General features: G+C 38.6%; 2 protein-coding genes across 3 annotated transcripts in view; both read right to left on the bottom strand.

Moving 5' to 3' along the window:
• Positions 1-1,609, bottom strand: part of PHKA2 (phosphorylase kinase regulatory subunit alpha 2) — a gene marked incomplete at its 3' end in the record, with an annotated part of 41,228 nt that extends 39,619 nt beyond the window's left edge. For both annotated transcript variants that reach the window (XM_082277387.1, XM_082277386.1), the window contains exon 1: positions 1,494-1,609. In XM_082277387.1, coding sequence (XP_082133513.1) covers positions 1,494-1,571 — 78 coding nt within the window. In that variant the 5' untranslated portion in view covers positions 1,572-1,609. The remainder of the gene's footprint in view (positions 1-1,493) is intronic.
• A 3,799-nt stretch (positions 1,610-5,408) lies between these two features.
• Positions 5,409-17,491, bottom strand: part of ADGRG2 (adhesion G protein-coupled receptor G2) — a gene marked incomplete at both ends in the record, with an annotated part of 46,275 nt that continues 34,192 nt past the window's right edge. The window contains 11 exons of the mRNA XM_082278928.1: positions 5,409-5,593; positions 8,601-8,753; positions 9,510-9,611; positions 11,102-11,376; positions 11,693-11,792; positions 12,534-12,802; positions 14,260-14,384; positions 14,982-15,085; positions 15,188-15,233; positions 16,358-16,480; positions 16,695-16,844. Of these exons, the coding sequence (XP_082135054.1) occupies positions 5,409-5,593; positions 8,601-8,753; positions 9,510-9,611; positions 11,102-11,376; positions 11,693-11,792; positions 12,534-12,802; positions 14,260-14,384; positions 14,982-15,085; positions 15,188-15,233; positions 16,358-16,480; positions 16,695-16,844 (1,632 nt within the window). The remainder of the gene's footprint in view (positions 5,594-8,600; positions 8,754-9,509; positions 9,612-11,101; positions 11,377-11,692; positions 11,793-12,533; positions 12,803-14,259; positions 14,385-14,981; positions 15,086-15,187; positions 15,234-16,357; positions 16,481-16,694; positions 16,845-17,491) is intronic.

Below are 17,491 nucleotides of genomic sequence, written 5' to 3' on the forward strand. Positions count from 1 at the left end.
TGACTTGCTTTCCACACAAAGAAGAAAACGTACTTATCTCCTTTCCCCACCTCTGAATTCTCCCAGACATTGAGCCCTTAGTGGAAAAGGCAATACACAGTCATGAACACTCATCCTAGTGTTTTAAATGGCAATTACAAAATTTAGAGTCACCAGCATGAACTCCTGTATTACCATTTACTTATCCTTTTTACTATTGTTAAATATTAATAACATCAAGGCGCAGCTTTCATGGGGCATGTTTGAGCTCTGCATCTCAGAGGCTCCATGTCTCCCCCAATGGAAGCTGCTATCAGCATCCTCATAAACAAGGAAATCAAGGCAGGCACTGGAAGCCAAAGTGACTTGCCCAAGGTCATCCTGCTGACAAAAGGCAGAGATGGGAACACAATCCAAAGCATCTCCTGCACCCCAGCACAGCAAGAGTGAAAAATTAACTTCTCACCACTTCTCACACCACATATACCGGTTCTTGCATTTATGTCTACTGGTTTACAATAATTAGTACACAAACTCCAATTCACAGGTGTTTGGACCCTGTGCCCAAAAGAACTACCAGTGTCAAAAATCTTACTGACCAAAGTGCATTTAGGTCCCAGCCTCTTCTTTCACTGCTTTCCAGTTTCTTGCAACTCCCATCAACAAAACATATCTGGTAACTGATCTGTGCAAAAACCCCTGCTGCTTATCTTTATGTACTGGATTGTTTTAACCAAAGCATGACACTGCCAAACACCTTCTGAGTCCTCAGTGCCCACCTGGGTAAAGCGAGCACGCTAACAAGAGAGCACCACGCTGACCCAAAAACGCAAGCTGGCTTTTGCCAACCACCCCCGCTATCTTCGTTCTTTCACTGCTCGCCTGTGCAGGCAGCCCCGCCTGTCGCTCCAGAGCCTCAGCAGTGGAGAATAGTGCGGAGAGTGGGAGAATAGCCTGGAATCTCTGGGACGTGCCCCGCCGCACACACGTGTGCGGGGAGCACACAGGGATCCGCACCGCGCTGTGCTGACAGGCGCGGCACAAACTCTTGCTCGGAGCTCTTATGTCACCGGGGCGTAATGCCGCTGTTACCATGTGTGCGTATATATATACACACACATATATATAGTGTGCACAACGGGTGGGTGTGTATCATAGGGCCACGAACACATTGCATACACTGTATTATAATTATCTGCAAGCTCAGACTCGCTGTGTTTTCCACACGGTTTCCAAGGTGCACTGATACAAGCACCCCCGGGATCCGCACCGCCTCAGCATTCCCGGCGCTGCTCCGCAGGCGGGGGCGGGAGATGCGGACAGGCGGCTGTGCGCCGGCCGGAGGAGGGATGTTCGTGTCCCTCCTGCAGCCCCCGGCCCCGGTAGCCGCCCCACGCCCCGGCACGGCCCCGGCACGGCCCCGGCACGGCCCCGGCACGGCCCCGGCACGGCCCCACTGCGCCCGGTACTCCCAGCCCCGAGCAGGCGTCCCGGGGCGGCGGCTGACTCCTCACCTGGTGGCAGAGGATGGTCCGCTGGACCAGGCGGGCGTAGCCGTCCAGGCGCACCCCCGAGTTGCTGCGGCTCCTCATAGCCCCACGGCCCGACTGCCCAGCCCGGCCGCGCCCGGAGCGGCGGTACCCGGAGATGGCGGCGGCCTCTCCCCGCCCACACGGCGGAGCGGGGCGGAGCGGGGCGGGGCGGGCAGCGGCCTCCGCCCTCAGGCGCCACGGGGACACCGTGGGTGCACAAGGGTGCGCAAGGAACCGAGCAGAGGAGGGGCCACATGGCATGACAAAAGCCCGTCTGCTTTTGTAAAAAATAAAGTCGATTTTATACAACCTCTTCGTAATTTCGTAAAATAAAGCTGAGGAGGCCAGAATACTTGTTGGAAGCTTTTCTTTCCCCCAGCTTTAAAAAACCCCATCGTTTTGAGATCTGATCGAATGAAAGAAAAAAAAAGCAGCAAGACTTTACCATGTTTTCACACCTCTTGGCTTTCCCACTTAGCAAAGAAACAAGACGTGGAGATTTCCACGGGAAATGAACCTGCTACTCCCCAAAGACACTCCCGAGAGGCACCGAGCAAGGCAGGGTTCTGACTCGATTCGCCCTTGCCTGACTGCAGGCTGCAGCTCCCCAACGAGAGCGAGCAGGAACAAGGGATGACGGGCAAAGAGAACCCAGATCTAGAAATTTATAAACACTTAAAAAAACCACAAACCAACAAACGTGTTACATACAGTTGCAAACCCTTCACATTCCGCCTGTGCTCCTGGCAGCAGGAAGAAAAAGTGGGTGCTGAAGCAGGGAGCAAATGTTGCAGAGTAGCCGAAGGTGTGGGATTCACTCAAAAGTCGGAAAGGATTTTTTTCCGGTTTTTTTTTGTTTTGTTTTGTTTTTGCTTTTGTTTTTTTTTTTTTTCCCTCATGTGAAATTGTAGCATTAACAGAGTTACTACTGTCACTTTTCCTTGCTGTGCTTCCTTCATTGACTGCATTACTGACAGTCGTGGTTGAGAAAGCAGTTTTCAGAGACGCGTTCGTTCCCTTGGTGGCCGTCGGACAGCACCTCTGTAGGTTCTGCACAGCAGTTAGAGGACAGAGCTCGCAGGTTCATCATCTCCATCTGCCAGAGCCGCGCGGCGAAATCTGCACCGTGCCAAAACATGGACCAGGCTCCCTCTTTCCCTGAACTCCGCACCATCTTCCTCCTTCAGGACACTGCTTTTTAGAGAGACTGTACTTAGGGACCAGGTTTGCTGAGCAGGGTGGTGCCAGCTGCACAGGAGAGGTTGCTGTTAATCTTTGACTAAGCTAAAACCTTACAGATCCCCCGAGTTAGCTTTGCAGCCACAAGCTAATGCACAGCATCTTACTTTGTGCTCTGGGCAGGTGTTTGCAGATTTCCCCGAGTTCTGGGTGTCATGGCTAAACAATGCCCAAGAGACCAAGTACCAAAAAGATACTGTAACACCCAATGTCAAAACACGTTTTCAGCTTGAATATGATAATTTTTTACTGAGCTAAAATAATATGCTGGTGTAAGTGCAAAATTTTACCACAATACGTGCGTGCTTTTAAGTGGCAAAGTCAGAAAGGACTCCCCACCCCTAGGAATATATAAAATAAAATTATTTAAAGAATCCTAACATATTTTAGTGTGGAAAAAAAAAAAAAGGAATACTCTGAGCAGGTCAGTGATAATGGAATATGTGTATCCATAGGGAATTTAATTACTGAAGCCAAACTCAGCTATGTGCTTTTGCTTACAGCATTCTTGTGGGAGAGCTTCAGCAGACTTTAGGGCAGGCACTGACTGGACAGACTTAGGTCAGGGTTTTCTGCGCTAAAATCCAGATCTGCTAGAACCATGAAAGGTAAAATATGTAGCAGACAAATGCAAAAGCTGGGTCAGTTTTTTCTCCAAGAGGTTATGTACTGTAGATCCTGTAATCTGAAGAACTGTAATGCAGCCTAGTATTAACAACACATTTATCTAAAAACCAAAGTTCCTATATTTCGTGTTGTACTTGCTGCAAATTTATTGCTTTTTTTACAGTTGAAAATATAAATATAAGAACATTAAATAAATTTACAAGAAACACCGCAAAGGCAATTAGCCAAATAGTTAAAGCATTCACAGAAATGTATTCCAGCTACTAGCATTCCAGGAAGGGCTTTACAAACATGCAGCTAAAACCCTGTGGATAAACACAACAAACACTTTAAATTCTCACCTTAAAAGCATAGTCAGAGTAATCTTAGACATAAGTGACTGAAAGAACTGAAAGAACCCATGTGTTGCCCACAGAACCACAACAGGGTTTGAGTACTGAAGAGGCTCAACTGCGAACCACAAGAGAGCCCCAGATAAGAGGCATGTAATTCATGCTTTTTGTTGAGGAGAGTGTTTCAGGGCTCCCCACCAAGACCTCTGGGAAACCAAAGCCTTTGCTCCCCTTCAGCCTGCACCTGCTTCATGCAGTCCCCTTTACAAGGCCTGGTGGTCCACAGCCCAACACCAGTTTGTCCTAGTTTACTCTGGGAGCATCCAACCTTTGCCCAAGAATGCAAATTAAAAAAGCAGTGGCCACAGCTCCACATGTGTGTGAGGAAGAAGAGGTAAAACCAGGGCATAGGCCAATTTCTGTTCAGGAGGAATCTTCACAATGTTGTATGGGCTTTCAGCTTTACACGAAGAGCCAAAATCCATTTTTTTCAGGTAAATATCACAAGGGGAATGAAATTTTCCTTCAGCAATTACTGAGCTAGCACCTCAGTGTTTGGTTTGCCAAGCAAAAGCCAAAGCACAAGCAGAAAAACTCACTAGAATAACTCAAGAGCTGCCCCTTAAAAAACAGCCATGCAATGAAACAAACAGTTTCTCAGCTACTAAATATAGCAGCTGTCATTTATTATTTCCATTTTTTCTCCAACTCCCCCCTCCTCCCCCTGCAAACTTCTCTACTTTCATCATTGCAAATGAGAAATGGCAGTGTGTTTAATCTCACCATTCAAGATAAATACTGACCCTGGTGAAATCAATGGCAAAACCTGATTAATTTACTCAAGCCACCAACACGACTTAGTTGTACTTAACCTACTGACTATTTTATTCAGCACTCCATTCACGGCACTCTACTTGAATTATACCCAGTTTCTATCCCTCTGTGGTGTACTGAAAGGGAGCTAAAGGTTCAAGACCAATTGTGTTTGTTATTTACAGTTCTGTATCCAGTGAACATATTCAAACCACTGTAGGTGATCCATTTACTGGACAAATTAACTTTTGTATTATTGTATGTTAAAGTTAATTAACTAATGAAAAATGCAAACTTACAATAACAGTTACAAACAAAATATCAATTACTTTTCTATACATAGGAATATTTAAATTTATATTACAAGAAATAAATACAAAAAGTATCATTGAGATGGTTAAAGGTTGATATTTTTCTGCTTCTGTACATCACTGCAGAGTTTGCTACTAAAACGTATAAAAAGTTGAAGACAGCATAGCTAACATTTTAAAAGTTAACATCGTTTGTATGCACAAGTTGTAACTTTCTACATTTATACAATACTACTAAGCATTATATCCAGATAAACGTAATTGTAATGAAAAAAGTCTAAATAAAAGTTTTGTTTAAATGCAAAAAAAAAAAACCTCAAAAAAACCCACTCTCTGATGAAGAATCAAAATGGAAATGTGACAGCTGTAATCTGATATCCAAGACCTTCTCAAAATAGTAGGTTCCTTTTTTTTTTTTTCAATAATTGTCCTTGTCAATCCACTGCATGGCTGCCTTGAAGTTCCAGTACCATATATTTTAAATAAAACCAGTTCTTGGTCTGCTCATATTATGTAAAACTGTTAAAGTAAAACTCTACTTCACACTGTAAAACAATGTGCTGTTTAAAAGGAAATCACATTTTCTCCATAGAACTTAGGCTTCCTCTCTTTGAAGTCCTTCTGAGTGAGATTTGGCTTTCTTGGCTGCTGGTATCATCCTTGTCTTGAAATACAAGCTGTTTGCCTGAAAAGTCATGGAGACACACATCACCATTCTGTACACTGAAACAAACACCATTCTTCTCACTGGAAAGATGGCCTGTTGAAACAAAAAAAGTGCATCTCCTCTCAGAAAGGTTCAGAATCAAGCCTCCCATGCTTTTTTAGTCACTATAGGGAGTTCACACACACTCATTTTATCCCTGCAACAATTTTAAAATGTGGATTTTTTGGTAAATATTTTGTATACATTTCTTTTCCTCTGTGAAATCCTAGATTTGAGAGATGCTAATATATTCATGCACAATAGGATTTCATATTTTAAGCAATGAAGGTCACAATTCTCAAAATGTAGACTTGACTTGGAATAAGTATCACTAGACAAGATGCAAAATACTCCTCATTTTAATGTTTTGCTTTATGAAATTGAGTTTTAAAGGTATCTCAGGTATGCCATGCAACTGAAAGAAGAAAGTGTTTGAGAAAACAACGAATTTTTTTGCCTTTGAAAGGAATTCAACTTACAGCATTTACTTCTGAAGGACAATCAGAATATGGCCTAGGTCTAATCATGGGTCAAAACCATATTTAGACTGCAGAGCATCTTACACATTTAGGTGAATCCACAATGAACACATATAATACCACTGCTGACTGAAGCCTTTTAGAAATGTTTAGTTCACCGGACAAATCTCCTGCCTTTATGTATCACATTCTAAATATTTTTAATGAGAATTTGGATTTTTTTATTCTAAGTATTTGTGTAGATGCTTCAGTTTGGATTTAAAGTTTAGTTATTAATTTGAGCAGCCATCAAGCAGTTAAACAGGCACAAATGTAGACAAGGTAAGACAATCAGAAGAGCTTTGTTTATCAACTCAAATAAGAAAAAGGCTGAAATTACAGAAAACAACCATGCTTGCTGACAATGTGACTGTTGTTTAACCCTCTGCTTGACTACAACTGTTTTATTTTAGGAGTTTTCAAAATAGCTGTGCCCTAATGTTAGGGCAAAAGCTGAGAAGAAAATAATGCTGCTCTGTGAACAAATTCAGAAAGGTGGTTTGTATTCCTCAGTGAGGAAATCTGCAGGTTTGGCCATGTGATACCTAATGGTAGTTTTCCAAACATGCAAATCTGCAAGAGAGAAACTGAAAATAAGGAAATACTAGAATGCCATGAAAAAATGAAGTCCAGTAGGAAAGCAAAGCCACAGGCTATACAGACATCCCAAACTTACCACAGTAAGTCATTCAGTCCTGAATCTGGAATAACATTTCAGTGGAAGCAGTGAGGCCAAAACCATAAACAGTTTATAGCTCAGTATATTTATGACATGGGTCTTCATTTCTAGAGAGTTTTTGGTTTTGGAGGGCACTTTTTAAAATGAAGCCTTGCAATGTTATTTTCAAGCTCCAGCTTTGAGAGCAGAGCAATGACGTGCAGCATATTAGAAGGTCCCATGCTAAGTGCAGCCTAATGCCTTTTGGAGGCACTAGCCCAGCTCTTCTGAGATACCACTGCCCCATGTTTGGAAGATCATATGTAAGGAATTGCCTCAGAGCTTTGCTGGGAGCTATCCAAGCATAGGTTTAGCCTCTTCTCATGGGAGTCCTAAGGACCCAGAAGAATTATTTTGTCAAACTATGCAGGCAAGGTATCATACAGCCCTCTTGATATGAATGGGGGATGTCGTATGAGGTTCACAGCATTCAAAATACACAATAAAATAGGAAATGAGGTGGATCACCTGAGCTATCCATGCTTGAGAGTGCACAGGAACAAGATTCTATCAAAGTTCTTTCAGCTGCTTTTGTCTGAGAAGCTTTTGGCACAGGACTCACAGACCCTCACACTGGAAAAGTCTGATTATGTGATTGAAGTAGGACAGAATTGGAGCACATCCAACAGAATTGGCATCACTCAATGGTTTAGACCATCAATTTAGCATCTCATTCTAAAATACCCAAAAGAAAAAACTTTTTCCAGAAAGCCACAACAGGCTCATTCACTCAGTTGCTACAACAAACAAGTTCAATAGAACATTTCTTCTATCTTTCTTTCTGTTGAGAAGAGCAGTCAAATGCTTTTGTAGCTGTGTATAAGCATTTCAAATGTTGCAGGGAGAGATGGCTTCTTTCATCAGAGCAATTAACACAGCAGGGAAAAAAGAACCCTACAAGACATGCAGGCTTTTGCGCCTGAAAATTTCTCTCTTTGAAAGGAAATCCTTCTACCTAAAAATATTGCCTTACTTTGTATTTAATGATAGTGAGAGTTATTGGATTCTGGTTCTCAATTGACCTGTTAGGTAAAAAGTATGTTAATCATTGCATTATATGATGTCCAAATGGAGATTTTACAAAGGAATGTAAAAAAAAACCAAAAAACAAACTCAATTTGGAAAGCTGTTCAGGGCATGTCCCAATGCCATCTCCTGAAGTGTTGTGATTTCTCTGCAACATGCAGTTAGTACACTCAAAGGAAGAGTAACCTCTAACCCACGTATGAATTCCATAGCTTTTACTCTGTACATCTGAGAGGTTATCAGCTGATATTATCCTGTTGATTATGTGCTGCCTTCTGACAGCATAGGCCAAGAAATGAGGACAACACAGCCTCTCCAAGCATGCTCATCAACTTCATAATAAACATTCTAGTTGATGACATGACTTCTTAGCCTCAGCTCTTGATCAGTTGGGAAAAATACCTCAGGCGCACAGGAGTAATGTTCTCTGAGTTTTGCTTGACTTAGGGTTTTATACATTACAGATTCGTAAGTTATTTTTCAGTTTGAAAAATTGATTGTCTTTACTGAGAGCTCAAGTCAGCAGCATGACGTGCCCTGCAAGAATGTGAAGAACTAGATTATGTTCACCGAAAGAAAGATCAGTTTTCAGTAAGTATAATCAGTGGTGATTCATATCTAGTTTTCTCAGCAGACAAATAAGCCACAGCAAATTGCAAGTGAAATTGAGCACAGTGCTACTTGCACCTGCATTTCTGGAACAGAGCAGAGGGCAGTAGTTCAGAAGACAGTACTATGTTAGAACAAGAAGGATGGAGAATTTTGCTTCTGAAGAAATACTGTTTTGCAGTATACTTACCATTTCCATTTGCATGGACTGAATAATCATTATTCATTAGCAGTGTTGTAGAGTTAGTGGAGTTACTGTTTGATTGTAAGGAATTGGAAGAACTGGATACTCCTTGATTTACAGTCTGCTTCTTTAAACCATTTGTAGCAGTTCTACTCCAGTCTACAACAGATACAGGACACCGAAAATAACACAACTCATACAAGCACTATATAAAAATATAGTTAATAATGCAACTGAATTGATATAAAACCAAGACTTTACACACTTCTTCCAGTATTCTAGACAGAATTATACTCTCCTAAGAATTTAATGACTCTTTATGTTTAAAATTATTTAAATCTAGTTCCTTTTCTCTTGTCCCTTTTTAAAATACAAGCAGACAACTGTCACAGCTTTACAACTGCAGATCAGATCAGAAAAATAACTAAAGTGCAGTTGATCCTCTAAGTGAAAGTGTGTAAAAAGTATATAGCTTTACAAGATGACAACTACTGAGTAACAAAATAACAAAAAGTAATTAATGTCTTTTTGGTTTAAACCATGTTTCACTTTGTTTCTGTGGAAGCCACTGGTAAAACTACTGCTGACCCAGAAGCTGGAACAAATCTTACCGTTTCTAACTGACCAAAATCTTCTGCAAAGACATGACTTTACCCTGCAGTGGAAGAGGTCAACTCTTAGCAGTTAACAGCTTAAGGCAACAGCATGTAAACATGCAAGAACTGCACCAGCTACCACCTTTAAAGAGTATCATTTTGGAGGTTTATTGTATCTTGGATAATAAACTAGAACTGCAACTGCAGCAATATGATTATTTGCCCTCCCTTTTTTTTTTTTTTTTTTTTTTGGTAATTATTACAAAATACCAGGAACTTAACACTGAATATAAGGATTCAGAAGTTAAAAAAAAATTACCTGAGTTTTCAGCCAGCCTGAATTTCCCACAACAAAGATATCTTCTCCACTGTTTGCGGACATTCTCTTTCGTTACACAATAGAAGATGAAAATGAAGAACCCTGCAAAGGAATAACATAGAAGACTGTTGCAAAACTCACTTTTACTACTTCTTAATGAACAATGCTTTCATTTTCTTTCATTTCTTTTTAATTTCTACTAAAAAGTAATGATACCTTTCTTTGCTGAAAAAGTTTACAACTCTGAACACTGCAGAGTACTTTTTCCTCACATAGATTAGAGGAATCATACACACAAAAGACAAAACAACAAATACAATCAAATGCATAAAATGCATACAGTTTCCTTCTATCAAATAAGAGGGGAAAAATTCTGTTGATCTTGAAATTTACTTAATGCTTTTGGAAAAGAATTCATAATGTCAAAGAGAAGGTGTGATACCACACTGTCAGATTTCTATGAAGCTTTTTTAGCACATGGTGTGACACTGTTACATCTTTTATTAGCAGCTAACCTGTTACCACCAATGCTACAAAATTTTGAGCACTCATACAAAGAAAATAACTAATTTCTAAAATAATAATAATAAATGGTACTCCCTTTACCACAATTTCAAATATTTTCTAGAAGGGATGGTGCTCATTCATTTACAGTCTCTTTGTCTATTTCTCATTCACTACTAACTGACACAGGGTGGCATCTAACTTTCCCTGCTTAAAAGTTCATCATAATTGTCCCCCTTTAAGGGAAAGCGGCACTCAGTCTTTGCACAATTTCCAATCTGCAGGGGGAAACAGCTGTATTAGGTTTAACATGAATAATAAATAACAGTAAATCAACACAGCAAATAGGGGAGAGGTGTATACACTGAACTGCAATTTTCATTGCTTTAGTCTCTCTGGGAAATCGTACAGTCAGTCATCTAAGTGCCATTTAAGCAGTTTGGATCCGAACTTCAGAAGTGCAATTCAGGTATATTTAGATAACTGTGGACAGCTACAATATCTTCTATTTATATAAAAGCCTTTGCAGCAACTCTGCTTTTGGATATGTCCAGTAGCACCCTGGCCTTTGCAAAACTCTTATGTTTTCATATCTACTTCCCTTATGTTCTTAAGGACTATATAAGCCATGCTTAGAAGTTGGGTCACTAACTTTTAGATGTTGCAGCCTTGCCTGTCTCAATGACCCTTTGGTGAATGTCAAACCTCCCCCAGAAGCTTTAGGGGAACTGAAGAAATGATAGTTTTCACTACATTAATTGCATTATAACATGAACACTTAGAGTAACTGAGTATTCAAAATTCATCTGTTTATTAGTGAAACACAGTCGCTTCCAGGGATATCTGGTTTCCATACACTTTTAAAACGATAATATTTATAAATATACCATATGTATATAAATAGTACCTAGTTTTTCGGTACCTTATCATAATTGCATAAACTGCATTTTAGTATTACAGTAAATAATTAACATGTTACAGTACATACCAGAGTTAAATTTGTATTGCTGAATCAAGAAAATGGGATTTCAAAATGTTTGGTTTGTTATATTATACTTAGGAGGCTGTTACATGGAGGACAAACTTACCTTGCAAAGTGTTGAAAATGGTAAAGAGGTAAGTAAATACCTCATTTACTGTGAAGAAAGCAAACCCCCAAGTAATTCCCAACAAGAAAGTGAGGCCAGCAACACTCCTAAGGTCTTGGATACTGGTTTTCCTTTGAGCACCGAGTTGTTTTTTCTTTTTGATACGACAGAGCTGGATCAGCACAACAATGAACATGCTGATATTGATCAGGAATATCAGGCAAAAGTATCCCACAGCAGTAATATAGAAGACAATTCGATTTTTGATCCAACAGCTAGAACAAAAGAACAGTCTGTCAACTGTTATGAGAAACAGAAGTTAAGTGAAATGAACATAGACAAACTTTTTGTTTGTTGCACATGCAAACCATTTTTGCCTTTTTAGAAAAAAAGTATTTTTTTGGCCAAAGGATCCAGGCCTTCATATAGGCAATAAACCTAAAACACATGAGATATTGTAGAGTTATGCCATTTCAAAGGACTACCATTGCTTCTTTCCCTTCCCCACTTTTACTCTAAAGAAAAGCAGTTTGGAGGATCTTCTTCCATCCCCCACCCCCACGTCCCCAAAAGCACCTCCCTTTAACTCACAATTCATCAGGTCCATTTATTGAAACCTTTCCAGTGGTTATAAGTCCATAATTATCTGGTGATACTGCCAACACAATGGACACAACTACTGCTGGTAACCCTAAAAGATTATGAACAAACACATATGTAAAAATCCTAACAGAGACAGTATTATGAGGACTTGAAATTATTATATTTTTCTATGAAATCTACAACTTGTTTCTGAAATTTATCTGTTGAGTTCTGCTGACTATTAGCTGTCTGAAAAATTGCAGGATTCAGACTGCTCAGGAGCACAACTTGCAAACAAACAAGAACAGTCCTCCACAGCCAGCTCCAAAACTTTCTGAATAAACCAACACTTGTCTTGAAACTGATTTAAAATCTCTTACAGCATGACCGATTTTCTTTCTTACATATGCTTTAAGAAACATTTAAGAGATAAAAATCAGGCCCAGAATCTCTTCATCCTCTATCCAGTTAGATCTGATTTTTTTTTTTATCCAGTTAGATTGCTGATTTTTGTTAGTGTAGTGGTTTGGTCCTGCTAACCCATGACAGTTAGCAACAGTGCTATTCCAGAAAGGGAATATATATATTCAGTGGCATTTATTCTCAAAATAATGGAAGCGTGCACACTCAAAATTGGTTCTATTGTACTAGCACAAGGAACACTTATTATCACTTTGCATTGCAGAAGCTTCAGTTCTGCAGCTGGGGGGACTCCATGACTCAGAAAGGTGGAACACATATAACATTTAATGATTGCCTAATTTTCATTTCTGACCTGTGTCACACTCACTGCAATACTTGATAAGAGGATTTATCTATTTAGCATACAGATGGAAAAAAAAATACATACCCCAACCAACAACGCAAAATTTAAGAATATATTTCCGTACATAGGTGTTAAAGACTTTCACAAGGGCCAGATACATGTGGAAAGCTTCCAGGCCCATCCAGGTGAAGGAAACCAAGAGGAAATAGTGAAGTAACACTGCAACTGCAATGCATAGACCTCGGGTATCATACAGTGCAATCCATGAGTCAAGGAGAAAAACTAAGTTGAGTAGAAGTAATGCAGCACACAGCTGAATAAGTATTTTGGAGGGGTAGTCTCTCCGGATTTTCCTAAAGAAAAAAATAAATTAGTGAGATGACATCAATTGTCCGTGGATCCCTGGCTTACTTCCTCTCACGCAGTCCTTGGCATTCACAAAGGCCAGGAAAAAGAAAATTTTACATTTTCATTCATATACAATGCTTTGTGTGTTGCATTTATACACGGAGAGAATAATTCACAACATATTTCCAAATTCACGGTCTGTATAAATAACGTTTTTAGAAAAGGTTACATAAATACCAACAATAACTTGGAGATTAAGTGTTTAGTGCCATGGCTATTTTTTTGTTTTACATTGTATGTTGGAATTCTTGTTACATTGCTACCCAAACCCAAAATGTGACTGTTCCTTATTGCTAAACTAGATCAAGCTTTTGACTGGACATCTAAAGCCTTGATAGACACAAGTCCCAGTCTTAGAATAATGAGAGAATAAAGAAAGAATACAAATGCTTTTAAAAATGATAAAATTCTGCACTGCTTTTTATATGTTGTATCTTAAATACATTCCTTCACACTTCTACTATGATAATCCATTATAAAATATTTCAGAGTGATACTTCTTCACATCTTACTGCATAGAGCCTCATGATAATTCACTTGTTCGTAAGATTAACATTTCTGAAGAATGAATCAACACCTTCCTGGTGAACTGGACAAATCTGTGCTGTTGGAGTGAGAGCTCCTCTGGACCCAGGCCCAGAGGAAAGCCAAAGCACAGGGGTTGAATTAAAACCTTTGGATAAGCTGAGATACATGAAGTCACACCAAAGTGAAACAGAATATAGATTTTTAACTTTTAGTAGAAATATATGCAAAGTGCTTTAAACATTGAAAAGCTGCAGCAAAGAAATCTTAAACACGGTTCTTACTGCAGCAGAGTTACCTTTTCACAGAATTTCTTTACTTTAGACAAAACACAGATAGAACTATACTGTTCACATGTTTTAGATAAACAATTAGATTATTCACATAAACAAGAAGAGCTGATAGAAACTATATACACAAATCTGGGTAATAGCTGTGTAATAATTGTGTAAGATTTATGACTATTAGAATTAGACCAAGATAAGTTAAGAAAAGAAAAACTAGAATCGTGTCAATTTTATTGGTCAATTAACAAATATAATCCACACTTCTGTAAGTTTAGAAAAGAAGAAAAAGAAGAAGCTGGTTTTCTACTTGTTTGCCTGCTGCTGCTGCTGTTACTGCTTGGCCTTATTATGTAACCCCTTCAAACTCTGCCTTCAGAAGACTATGGGACTACGAAATAAAGAACTTCAGCAGGACAGCAGCCTCCTGCTCTTTCACCCTCATCAGCAAAGAGAGAGTATCCCATCAAAAGCCCAACGCTGTGCATTGTTTGTGGAGACAGAATCCTTAATTTTTGAAAAGGATTTCGCAATGAAGACTATAATCAATCCCAATTGAAGAATAATGGGAGCTTAGTCGAATGGGTACTTACTCAAAGGCTATGTAGGTCACAAGAGTAACGGAAAGAAAAATTGCAGAGAGGCCACAGCCTATATACGATATAAAAGTCAGTACCAATTCTTGTGTGGGATTCAAAGGAGTCTTTCCATACAAGTCCTAAAACAGAAACAGAAGTTAATTTCAGAGAACATGTTGATTTAATGGTAAAAGATAAAAAAACACCAAAATAAACAAAAATACAACTTTTCCTCTGCACTTAAAAATAATTTTAAAAAAGGAATTCACTCTTTTCATCATGGCTCTTATAAAAAGTTAGAAGAAAAACAAAAAAGCCAGTCTAGTCTTGTAAAGAGCAGGGAGCTGGACTCCATGATCCTTATGGGTCCCTTCCAACTTGAGATATTATTTTATTATTCTCTGACTCTAATTGTGAAAACCCATTTGATTAAAACCCTGTTTTAAATTTGATTTATCCTAAATTTTATTTCCTAGAATATAAACAGCTGTCTAAATGTAAAAGCTGCAGCACTTGAGAATTTTTTTTTCCTCCGGTGGAAGTCATGGACTCCCATTTAACAAACAGTTTAAGCATATGAGTAATTGTATGCTATTTGTACTAACACTGAAGCCAGCAGAACTGAGTATTATTTATTAGGTAGTTTGTGCTTATTGAGTCTTCACTTACTTAAGACAACAGAAGGTTAAATGTGTTCTTAAATAAGGGTAAGATTGCATAATTTTTAAAATACTTACCATCAAAACTGCAAAACTTGTGAGATGGTTGCATGAACAGACTGTTTCATTTACTCTACTTTCTTTAACTATGCAACCTGCATGTGACCAGCCTCCATGTCCATCTGTTAAAAAAAGCAGCTTTGTTCATTAAAGGCTTTACTTATATTAACATGAATTAACATAGCTAAAACACCACAGCATCTTGGGTGATCTCAAGTACTTACCATTTTTATTGAAGTCCCAGAAAACACATCTAACCGTTGAATTATCCTGTTTAGGAGTAAAAAGAATAAAAAATCTTACTAAACTGTGAGTTTAGGATTGAATGATTTATGAATTATCTACAAAATGCTGGCAAGAATAAACACTGTATACAGCAAATCTGCCTGATCTACGTGAATGCAAAATTAATTTAGGTGCATAAAATGGATTAATATTGCAAACTGCATGTAAAAATATGCTGAACAAATTTGAAGTCACCATACAGGAGCTAGCTCTTGTGCTTATGCAAAGATTCTGTTCCTGGTAGAACCTTTTGAATGCTTTTTCATTGTCTTCCCACACTATACAACTTCTTGGGATTTCTCATCCTTCTGGACTTCATAACTTTTGAAGTCACAACCACACAGAAAAGGGAAAACCTTTTCATTTACAAATATTTGATCACTTCCTACTATCATGATGTTAAACATTTACATATTGATTTCCCCACACACATACAAATTCCATAAATACCAGCAGTAATACACATTGTTATAAATACTGATACTTCTACAGTTATATCTCAAAACTCATTATTATGTCAAAACAAGTAAAGATGTCACTAAGCCAGCTCCTGAAAAAAGCTTCAGGTGCATTAGTGGAATCCTTACATTTTTTAGTTTATAGTAATTTAGGATTTTAAACTCTTAAGATATAAAAGACTTTAATCCTTGATGCTCCTTTCAGAAAGAGATGGTGTATAAGAGTCCTAATACTTCTAGATGACACAATCCTGTGCCATTTTCTTAGGGAAAATTTCAGTTTTCCTTATTTTCTGGCCATGTGGCACCCACAAATGTCATGACTGAAACATCTCTAACAAACCACACTGTCAGTCTTCCATCTAAGAGTTTTTATTCTTTGTAGAATAAAACAGAAGTGTAAGTAAGAAAGATAAAAACTGGATGCATATGTGATAGAGCAAAATTACCTTATCCTATTTGAGAGCTAAAATGTATACCAGTGGTAAATAAGCAAAAAAGAGTGATTTTTAATGTCCAGGTGAAGATGAAATGCCCACACTAGTAAAGCAGAACAAACTCACTGGTATTCTTAGTACAGTGTTTCCACTACAACAGCTTCAGTGGAGGCAACAAAACTGTACTTTAAGTCTGCCATAATGTAAATCATACCTGATTAGGCTTGATATTCTGCAAAATGACAGTAACATTTGCCTTTAAGTTGCTAATGCTGAGGTTAGCAACACTTGATGATACTACACTGCTGATTAAAGATGCATTCTTCAAGGACAGATCCTGGAATGACAAAAAATGTGCCAGATTTTAAAATCTTAAAGGAAACAATAGTAGAGTACAGCATCCACAAGCTCATTTACTATGTGATGTAAGCACTGGACAAAAATAATTACTTTTTAAGTCAGAAGTTTTAAAACGTGTTTTGTGGGGAAAAAAGATATTTTGCTCTAAGCTTGAGTTTAAAAGCCTTATGAACAGTGGGCCAAAAAAATACCTGAAACACAGTGGTCTTTTTAAAGAAGTTGAATATAATTCTAGAAGCCAAGTCCAACTCTTCAGTGGGCAAATTTGCCAGCAATGATGAAGGAAGTGTAATTGATCCAAGAGTATTTAAATTCTGAATTGCCTGAACTCCTAGAGAGATCTGAAAAATAAACACCAGGATTACGCTTCGTTTCAGTCTCCAAATAAATAAATTATGACTTACTTTCAGTTTAAAACTTCAAAATAAACATCTCTTTAATCACTGTCACAAACTCACTGCTGCTCTCATTCCTCTCCTGCTCCAATGCATAAATAGCATTGACAGGACTGAAAAGGATGCATTCCATTTCAGGTCTGCCTACCATTGAAAATAATCTGGCTTTAAGCATTTGCCTACACGGACATGACACACCACTGTGTGTTTTGCATTGATTTGGAAAAGGTGAAGAGCAACAACCCCGGTAGGTTTATGTAACTGTGTAGGGAGATCAACATTTCACAGCATGAAAGCCTGCTAAGGCCAAGAATTTTTATACCCTGCAGGAAGTATGTCAGAATTCAGAAAAAGTGTAAATAGCCATTATTTGTCAATACATTTTTAAGTTCAGTAGGTTATGTTTATGTTTAGATAAGAACATAAACCCTAACTTTTTGATCATCTGGCAAAAATTAAAAATAAACTAGATAAGCTACAATTCAGATAACTCAAGAACTTAGTGAACTAATATTGTACAGAAAGGGATCTGAACTTTCACCCATTTTATGTGCTGTGCTTACAGGCCAGGGTGCTTTGTTTAGTACAAAATC

This window comes from Coloeus monedula (genome assembly GCF_965178545.1).
Source record: "Coloeus monedula genome assembly, chromosome: 3".
NCBI lineage: Eukaryota > Metazoa > Chordata > Aves > Passeriformes > Corvidae > Coloeus > Coloeus monedula.